Genomic DNA, 10,768 nt, shown 5'->3' on the forward strand with positions numbered 1-10,768 from the left:
ACAGACTCGAAAACGGAACCCTTTCTCTAGCGGCCTCTTGGGAGCTAGATTAGTTGGCGATGAACAAGTAAGAATTGCCTCAACCAAAATTGATGGAATTGGACCTAAAAAAGCTGTTTAATATATAGAAAGTTTGGAAAATAAGTCAAATCTCCAGATCAAGAGGTTGAGGTCTGAACTCCGGCGGAGAATACGTGTCAAGGGTCTTTTAGAAAGGAGTCCAATCTAAGCAAGCGTAGTGGAGGAAAAAAAAAATCCTAAAAGTAAGCAAGTAGTTGAATTAGTCGCCGCCCGCCCTATCATCCCGTGTCTCAACCAACAGCAACTTAGATACCTCTTTGTTAACTATATTCCTGCTTTGCTAAAAGGGTCCTTGGGCCCAATCAATCTCTATACTCTTGATGCAATGGACTCCCCGGCGGACACAGCAGCTACATGGACCCCTTCCTTTCTGTTGTTGCCAGAGCTCTCTTCAACCTGCTCATGGCTAGATCGATCGGTTTCGGGTCAAATAGGAAGAACTAGAAGATTCCACCTCTGGAAAGCGCCTACACCTAATGGCTTAAGCCGCTGTTCCCATTTCCTCGCTGACCCATCATGCAAAAGGTACGCCGTTAGAGTGAGTGCGCTTTACATAAAGTAAAGGCTCTAAGCTCCGCTCCTTCGACTGATTGTTCGCATCGGATCTCAGGTTCTCTATTGCACTCCCTAAATAGGGTTCTTTTCACCTTTCCCTCACGGTACTTGCTTCTAGAATGCCATTCATTTCGCAATAAGAAACTTTTCCACATAGAGGTTTCAGCTACTTAAAGCGAGAGTGCATCCAAAAATTCGAGAAGAGTGCTCGGCCTTGGTTGAAACAATTATAGGTGTCAATGGACCGATTTCACTAGCAGAGCACTTTCTCCAATGTGCGCAAACAGAGATGCCACTTTCAATGATGGACACCGGCCCTTGTGTTAAAGTAGCATCGAGTTTCGCTTGGAAACCGGCAAGTTTCTAGTTTCCAAATAAGTGGTACCCTTTAAATCAGAATGCCGAATCCACATTCTTTGGAAACGAAAGACCCCAGGCCTGCGAGTATTATAATCTTCTAAGAAGATTACTAGAGGAGAGTGATCAGAGGATACTCTAGGCAAATGGTCAACTCTGGTGGAAGCAAAACGGCTTTTATATAGAAGCGGGCAGTCCCCATTCAAAAGGATTCTATCTAGTCTGGCCCAGATACAATGTTGACCGGTTTGATTATTGCTCCAAGTCAATTTGCTGTCATTGAAAGCCCAATCAAATAATCCAAACGAGAAAATCATATCTTCAAAGCTCATCACTTCAATAAAGGCATTGAAGTCAGGAGGCCGACCCCAGGGATTAATTAAGCTGCAAGGATCGTGAATCAAGGGAAGGGAAGAATGAGACCATAATTTGGAAGTCGCCCCCGACCGAGACCTAGATGGCAACCTAACCGAGTACGTCATAATTGAGAAAGGGAAGACCCACCCCCCCAGAGCCAGAACACAGGCGCCGACCTCTCCGCCACCAGCACAAGTGAATAAGAAAAGATCACGTCGCCAAAGGTGGCGGTATCACCGTCTACAGGTCGAGTCATGAGATCTAAAGTGCAAATACTCGACGCCGTGAATCAAGCCGAATGAAACCAAACTGATTATCGGTGGGGCGACAGAGGCGCATGCGCGCTTGTCACTTGGTGCTACCAAAACCACGAGGCCGATCGTGGCACTAGGCGTTGGGTGGCTTGCCAGGACGCCATGGGGCGCGTCAAAGGGGTCATGGGTCGATGATGGAAAGCAGCCCATGACATTTTGTTTGCAAGGAAGTTGCGTTTTTTCTATATAAGAGTCGTATTTTTCAGTCATTGGAATGTGAAAGAATTATAAAATGCTTTTAATTTTGTATTTTAAACAAGGGCCTAAGTCCTAACTACTTTGGTTAGCTGAATCAAGAATTGTTTCTAATAATACTTTTGCAGCAATATAAATAGAAAGGTAAAGGAAAAAGGATTCTTAGGAGGATACATGAAAAGATCCCCGAAGAAAAATGTTTAACTGTACTCTAAATAAGCATTTTGGTGATCCAATTTAGTAGATATATCTATTATTTGGTAGTGCTTATAATGTTAATGCACTCTAGATGCATCATACATTAAAAGCTTAATTTAATAGGTAATGCCCGCTTGTGAATCTTTTAATCCACAATGGTAATGATGAATTTTAATTTGTGTTTGCACTATTTTACCCAATTTCTTTCTTTTGTGAAAGATGAAGTATTAATGAACCAGCTGGGATTGGACATCACAATTATATAAAGAACATTATACTTATTGCCGAGAAACTAGTATAAAGAAAATCATGAATGGGGCTATATATAATCCAAGAATTATTTTTGATAGCCAAAACTCAAGGGATGCTAAAATAGCGACTTAATTCCAGTGTATTATTGAAGAAAAAAGTGTTGCGCCTCATTTGGCAAACTGGGGAGGATATAACACTCAATTATAGTTCCTACCAAAGAGTTGTTACCTTAACTTCATATTGGAGTCAAACCAAGTATGCCTGCATAGGAAAAATTTATAATGAACATTAGCCTAAATGTATTTTTGGGAGCATCTATATACATAGCATTCAGACGATTCAAAGTGAATAAAATTCGAAGAATATAAAAGGGGCCTCACAGATGGCAAAGCTCTCAAGAGAAAAATAACCAGCGGATCTATAATAGTATGAAATAGCAAAAAGAAAGTACACGAGAATACGTCCTCGTTTAAGGAATACAAAGATATAAAGATCTCAACTTTGAATGAAATTACCAGTCAAAGTGGAAAATCTATGAGACTACTCATAATTTCTTGCAGTTAAGTCTTCCTCTCAACATATCCAAGCCAGACAAAAACCACATAACCTCAAAGTCCATTTTTTACAGTTACGGCAATAATGTACAAAAGTCTGTACGTAGACCAATGACAAGTAAACCCCGCACAGGTAACTGATTGAACTAGAGGCTTTTCGGTCATCTAAAACTAAGGTTCAGTCAAAATAAATCGGACTCGGTTAACGCGGGGGGATGAACTACTCGGCAAAAAGAAAAACATAAAAGAGCATAGAATTTCCAAGCGAAAGCAGCCACAAATATATATGTGTAAAAAGTATCCTAGCTGTCAACGGTTGATCTGATGCTCTCTAGAAAAGTCAAAATTGCTGCAGACGCTGAGTTAGCATGAAGCTACTTCTATCATGTATCTCACATTCTTTTTCCTATGTAGATCTCGTAATTTGGTCACCAACGGTCTAATTAGTATAATTTCCTTCTTAGGTGGGTTCGTTTTCCTTCTATTCAAACTTGAGATCAGCCCAGAAACAACAGCTTTTTTGAGCAGCCTCAGTACCGACCAGCCTTGTTTTATACTTCTATTGGCTGACATTTTGGGTGCCAAGACCCAAAGTTTATTCACACACACATATATTTTTTAAAGCAAAAAATAAAATATTAAAGACAAGGCTGGAAGTTAAGAGGCCCTAGAAGTAGTTTCTTCATGAAAAGGGGTATACTCTGATTCTTCCATTTATTAACTAGAAATGACCAATACTCTACAAAACTACAGTTACATAAAAAAAAAAATGGTTTGTGTATCTAGTAGAAGGAAACAAGACCAAGGAATGAGTTGGTTCCACAGGAATTTGATGCCCAAAATGTTAATGCCAACTCTTGGAGTTCATCCATTACTTTTCTACCTAAAATTTTCATTTCCATAATGCAAGCGAAGGACAAAGAAATTATTTCATGAATAATGCTGCATATAAAGTTCTCTGTGTAAATGTTGCTATGTTAGAAATGGGGGAGGGGAGAGAGAGAGATACAGACAGTGACAGAGCGAGAGAATACATAGATAAAGCTTTCATATAAACTAGCAATACAGAAAAGGACATCAACAAAACAAAGTGTCACCACTCAATGCAATGATAAGCACCAGAAGAAGAACTTGTCTTACTTTTGGTTCAGTTTGTAAAACCATAGAGTTTTTACTAGTCTAGTTGAAGGAAGTGAAAATCAAAATCCTAGCTACGAAACAATAAATGACGTAATTGGCAACGAGAAACTCAGAAAAATCTGTCTAGAGCTATCTTTCTACAGTTACTGGAGCTTTTCATGTTGTTCTTCTTTGATAAGTATAATTATCCTACTAATTAATAGCTAAAAGAGTCATGCAGTGCAGTACTGCAGTTGCATCTAACCAAATCAAATGCCAGTTTGGTCACAGGTTTAGAATAGATAGGTTTCAACAGACAATGAGTAACTCTAGAAAGGACTCTCTGAACAATGAGCAAGTCTAGTAAGCATTATTCAGAAAACAGATTTAAATGCTTAGGAGTGCTTAACACAACTGATACCCTGTGCTTGTGACAGAGTGTTAGCTAACACCACCTGAGGGAACCAGATAAGGGCGAAATGAAGAACACGGCTAAAATAAAGGTTTAACATATATAGTAGACAGCATAAGGAAAAGCATAAGACCAACACAGCTAAAACAAAGGTTTAACATATATAGTAGACAGCATAAGGAAAAGCACAAGACCGAAGCATATAAGAGCTTTGCACAACCCTTCGTCCCAAAGAAAGGAAAAGGAAAGAAGAAAATCCATCATGTTTAACAGTTATAATTACCAAAAGCAACTATAAATAGGCTGCCTTTTGGAAGAAAAATAAATTGAGCATCCGTCTCCTGGCTCATAGAGTTTTAGACAAGGAACACTTGCAAAATAAGCTCTTAAGTCTAACCTTAACCATTACGAACACCATGCAACTAGGACTAAAGCAATATCGGGCTAAGTTTCACTAATTTGGTCTTTAATTTAGCAAGAATAATAACAGATTAGAAAATTACACCAGAAGGAAGAGAGAGCAGCTGGGGAAGAAGAGAAAAGAGTTCTTTCTTACCACATGCCAATCGTCCACCAGCATTCCCAGTGGTAAGGCTGAGTTCATGTCCACCTACAGACGGATCACCAAAAGGAGATTAGCTCATAAAGGCACCACGTTGACCTCCCGAAATATAAAAGGCAGCGTGTAGCATTACACCAAATAAATTTGACATGCTCACATGGATACCTTTTCAAATCCACAGATAAAAAGGACCAAAAGACTTCAGATTGTAATGTAGAACCTTACCCTTTCCAAGGTCATCCTCAAGCTCATGAACGACAAGTGCTCTTCCAACAACTGAGTTTGGACCAGTCAAAGGTATCTGTTTGATGTACAAAAAGATAGAGTCACTAAATTATCCCAAACCTATAACAATAATAAATGTCGAGCACAAAATTGTGTGAGCACTCAAATGACCAAACAAGGTTGGAGGTAAAAACCTGATTATCTACAATTGTTGCTTCAGCCACACCTGCATACAGTAAGCACAATTAAGAATACAGAAAATCATCATCGATCTTAACAAACAAAATATTGTCAAAAGCACTAAGAAGAAATCGAGAACATGTTTTTTTTTACCATTGGCATTGGCCACTATGTTTCCCAGGTCACCCGCATGACGGATTTCATCTTCAGGAGCTCCATGTGTCTTGCCATCAGGATTGAAATGGGGTCCTAAAGTAAAACAGTGGGACGAAACTTCAAACTACTACCACAAAACTAGAAGTAAAGATATTTCCAATTAGTCACTACAAGAGTAGCAATTAACCAGCATCTCAATTAAGTCAAAACTGAAAACTAGATCAAAAGCTAACCTGTAGACATACACCCGTTTGTAGTGTCACCGAACTCGTGCTACAACACAAAACAAAGCAAACCAAAACACAACGTTAACCATAATTCATTAAAAATTACAACAAAAACCTTATAACAATGCCATAACATTCAAATGATAAAATGTACTCACTAAATGAAATCCATGAAGTCCAGGTGTAAGTCCAGTTATGCGAACTTTCACAGTGGTTGGACCTATACAAGGAGAGAATAAACAAATAAGTATTCAGATAAAGGGTATGAAATATTCGTATAAAAGCCTACACCTTTAAGTCACAAACAATGAATATGGTAATACAAAACCAAATGAGGATAAACAACAACAACTACTGCGCCTCAGTCCCAAATAAGAAAGGGTCGGCTTTATGGATCCTCATTGACCATGTTACTCCCTTTATACTAATCTCATGCCAATATTACAAACAGAAGTATTGGAAATTCTCTATATTCAGATATAGAGAAATGGGTATGAAGTGTTTGTGTTTGTAGAAAAGCTTACATCTTTAGATCATAATCCACAAATATAACAACATACAAGCAAATTAGAGCAAAAAGGGTGGAAAAATAAACAAATAAAAGGGTATGAAATAAAGGCTCACATCGGTAGGTCAAATTCCAGAAATGTGACAATAGTAAAGCAAATTAGAGCATAAAGGGTGGAAAAATAAGCAGATTCACTTAAAAGGGTATAAAACATTCGTAATAAAGATTACATCTTTAAGTCACAATCCACAAATGTGAGACAACAGAAAAGCAAATTAGAGCATAAAGGGTGGAAAAATAAACAGCAAAGTCTATGTCTTTAGGTCAAAATCCACAAATGAGACAACAAAAAGCAAATAAGAGCATAGAGGGTGGAAAAGTAAACAACCATCATCATCTTGGGATAGAGTGACAACGCCCTCAACATTGGAATTGCCCTTAAGAACAGCAACAGCTTTCTTAGTAGCAGCAAAAACAGTGAGACGTTTAGGAGCAGTGGCAGCAGAAAATGTCAAAGATTGGGGAGTCTTTGACTTGAGATTGAGGGAAACACCGTGGAAAGAAGAGTGGAGTGAAGGGGAGGAGTTGGTGTTAGGGGCAGTAATTGGTAATAACAAAGAATTGGCAGTGCCGGTGGTGGTGGTGAAGATTGTGTGGGCGGCCATGGATTCCACACAGGTGGCTAAGATTGAGATGAGAAAGATGATATACTAATTGATAAACTGACAATGTTAGTGAGTGGAGTAGAGTAACAAGATTGTATGAGATTTTATCTTTGGGTTTTCTGGGTTCTTGTTCTTATTGGCCTCTTCTGCAAGATCTATTTGGTGTTGTTTGTTTTATTTGACACTAGAAAGTTTAAAATATTATACGGAAAAAAGGGGTTATTTTCATTATCATTATTGAATTTGTAAACTTGCACATATTACTTTGTCGCAATGATATGTCACTAATTACGTTGGCGCATATAAACCTCTTTTTATTATTTACTAGTATTAGTACCCTGTGCGGACATTATTAAAAAATATTAAATATATCAAAGTTTATATGATATGATTTGTTTGAGCACGTTAATTATATATTTTAACAAAATCATAAATGTTGTCTTATCTTAATGCACGTACCAATAATAAAATTTTATGTAATTAAATTAAACGAATCATATAATCATCGCATAACTTTTGGATAAAATTCAAATATCATAGTGATATAGTTTGTTCAACAAACAATCTGAAAATATGATATAATTCAAAATGATAAGACTATATTATAATTAAATAAATCTAAAAACTTCTTTATTTAGTATTTTTCTAACTTAATTTGTTAATGTTCATCATCATCATTAAAATCTTCAACTCCTTCCTACTTGTTACTCGTGATAAAGATCATAAAGTGATTTATTTGTAAACACATATTTATTTAGGAGTAGCTCAATATGAGATAATGATACATCTTGACTTTTAATAATGACAAAAGAATAATGCGATAGAAATTTATTTTTGCTTGGATTTAAAACGTATTTTGACTCGGATGGAGTCAACATTATATTGGGATAATAATTTTTTATTTACTATATTTTATGATAAAATCTTAATTTTAATAACTTGATAAGTCTTATAAAGAGTAAGCGCATGCTATTACCCAATACAATATTTTAGAGTTACATATATACTCATATTTATCAGTGTTTTAAAAGGCATTTCGGGGCGAGGCGCACCAAAAACACTCTGGGGCGATGGTGTGGGGCGAAAGTCTCGAGAGTCGTACGCCCAACAATTCGGGACGTACGCCCGGGCGTTCGAGGTGAGTTTTTTTAGTGAGGCGTAAGCCTCAGAGATGTTTTTCAAATTAAAACAAAATTTGTTGAATAAGTCCTTCATATAATACCCAAATTTTCAAAATTCAGCTTGGTAATTACTCAAAAGTTTTAAAAAGGAACTAAAATGTATTAAATTTAAAAGTCAAGACCTTTTTTATTGATTGAAGCCCCAATTCATGGTCTTTTTCAATTCTTTATCTAGTCCGCTAGTCTGTTAATATCTCCCAAAAGCAACGAATATTCAATTTTTTTTTACAAATACAAAGAGAACTATATTCTCCTTCGTAGCAGCAAGTTCAAAGTTCAAATTGAAGGTTAGTCATCATTTTTGTTCCTCCATGTAGAAAACTTTATTCTTTTCGACTCAAGTTACTTGAGCCTCTAAGTAGCGTATAATAGATTGTTTTGACTAGTTTTTGTAGGGATGAAGCACATCTATATATATATATATATATATATATATATATATTCACATATTTATAGTTTTCTTCATTTTTTTATGCAATTTTAATTGCTTATAAATATTTACTGTAATTATATTATTTTATAAAATATTAAAAATTAAATACTTATGGGGCTTACGCCTCGCTGAGGCATATGTAAAACGTCTCGCCTTATGCCCACGCCTTTTAAAATACTGATATTTATAATAAAAATTATGTCTTATTTTAATAGACTAGTACATCATTTGTTCACTTTATAATTTGCAAAATGTTATAAGAAATATCAAATTATGGGGGATATTTACTCTTCCTCCATGATCTTCATCTCAAATGCTTAATGACATATTCAATGACATATTTTCTTCACTTTTCATGCCTATATAAAGGCCTTGTAATAGATAGAAAAATACACACATTTGAAGAAGAAATAAGAATCTCTTCTATCTTTCTCCATATATCTCTTAGCTTGTTTTTTTCTTGTTCCATATTGTTACTTTGAGTTATATTTTATAACACGTTATCAGCACGAAGTTCTAGCCAACTGAGTTATTATGATGCGGCCAGTACCGGTAGCGTCATTTAATGTTAATAATATGGTAAGAACGATGACGGTATAAGGTGTACAACGCCATCATATATTCGGCCATCACGGTTAGCCTTTTCTAATTAGTTTTCAAGTTTCTTTACACTTTGCTATTTATGTTTTCATTCATGAACAAGAAAAGTTTTTCTTGAAAGTTAATCAAATCATGTAAGAATTTTTAGTATAAAGAACGATAAATATTTTTCCTATAACAAGTATTATGTTCCTATGTTTTAATATTAAGAAACACGAAGTGAAGACTTTTGAGAGAGCACATATTTTTTCTTTCTATTTTATCACATATCTTTTTCATCTTAAAGTGGGATAATTATCACAAAGGACACATAGATTTTAATTGATTATGTATTTTTCTATATTTGCTTGATACTTTTTATTTGATTGAGTTCAGTTAATGAAAGTTCGCATATGCAAATTAAATTTAATTGCCACCAATAGTGAAAACCCGTCCCATAAGTCTAAAATAAGACATGATGTTACCGTGGAGGTATAAATAGAAGTGGACGTGGTAGTGGATGAAATTATAATCGTCATCATTATAGTAATGAGAACAATAATGGCTCTCAAAATAATTCTTCACTTTGTGAAAGTGATGTTTGCCATTGATATGGCATAAGATTTTATAAAGCACTCATGGATTATTACGTTCCATTCCTGAAGTGAATGTGAAAACAATGTGATAATCATTATGAATACATATTCATTCTTGCAAGAATATGAACGTGCTAGTGGTAGTAAATATACCACACTCACCTCGAGAAGGGGGGTTTGAGATGAAATAAGAAAATAATGTCATTATTATGGCATGAATGGTCATTGGTCACATACCTATTATACGCCAAAATATTTTGGCAATGTGATTATTAAAGGACAACAATAATGCAAGAAACAGATCTTGCATCTAATTTTGACCATGACCATAATGGTATAATTTTTTCTTTAAAAGAGATATTCACCATATAGATGTTGATGAATATATGGTAGTACAAAATTAATTGAAGGCTCTTGAAGAGGTACTATAACTCTGCCTAAGGGAACAATACTTATCATAGAGAATGCAATGTTCTCCTCCAAATCCAAGAGGAACTTGTTGAGTTTTAAAGATATCCGTCGAAATGGATTTTATATTGAGACAATAGATGAGAATAATCTCGAATATCTCATCGTTACCAAGAATGTCTCTGGCTAGAAAAGGGTTATTGAGAAATTTCCATCTTTATCTTGTGGCCTGTATTGGACAAGAATTAGTACAATTGAGGCACATTCTATCGTAAACCAAAAGGTTTCTAATTCCAATACTTTTGTACTTTAGCATGATCGATTGGGACATCCTGGATCAATTATAATGAGACGAATTATAGAGAACTCAAATGGGCATCCATTAAAGAATTTAAAGATTCTTTTAAATAATGAGTTTTCTTGCACTTCTTGTTATCAAGGCAAGTTAATTATTAGACCATCACCAACAAAGGTTAGGATTGAGTCCCCTGTATTTTTGGAACGTATACAAGGGAATATTTGTGGACCTATTCACCCACATAGTGGGTTGTTTAGATATTTTATGGTCTTAATAGATGCATCTTCTAGATGGTCTCATGTGTGCCTATTGTCATCTCGCAACCCGGCGTTTGCAAAATTAATGGCACAAATAAT

General features: G+C 35.7%; 1 protein-coding gene across 1 annotated transcript; it reads right to left on the reverse strand.

The window, feature by feature from the left end:
• Positions 1-2,355: 2,355 nt before the first annotated feature.
• On the reverse strand, positions 2,356-7,131 carry LOC104094763 (superoxide dismutase [Cu-Zn], chloroplastic). Its single transcript, XM_009600758.4, has 8 exons — positions 6,641-7,131; positions 5,903-5,964; positions 5,751-5,790; positions 5,515-5,610; positions 5,376-5,407; positions 5,182-5,257; positions 4,951-5,004; positions 2,356-2,570 (listed from the first exon to the last, which is right to left on the reverse strand). Exons 1-8 carry the CDS (start codon positions 6,915-6,917, stop codon positions 2,545-2,547), a joined length of 663 nt encoding a protein of 220 aa, XP_009599053.1. The 5' UTR covers positions 6,918-7,131; the 3' UTR covers positions 2,356-2,544.
• Between the last annotated feature and the right edge of the window lie 3,637 nt (positions 7,132-10,768).

Source organism: Nicotiana tomentosiformis, chromosome 11 (genome assembly GCF_000390325.3).
Source record: "Nicotiana tomentosiformis chromosome 11, ASM39032v3, whole genome shotgun sequence".
Classification (NCBI taxonomy): domain Eukaryota; kingdom Viridiplantae; phylum Streptophyta; class Magnoliopsida; order Solanales; family Solanaceae; genus Nicotiana; species Nicotiana tomentosiformis.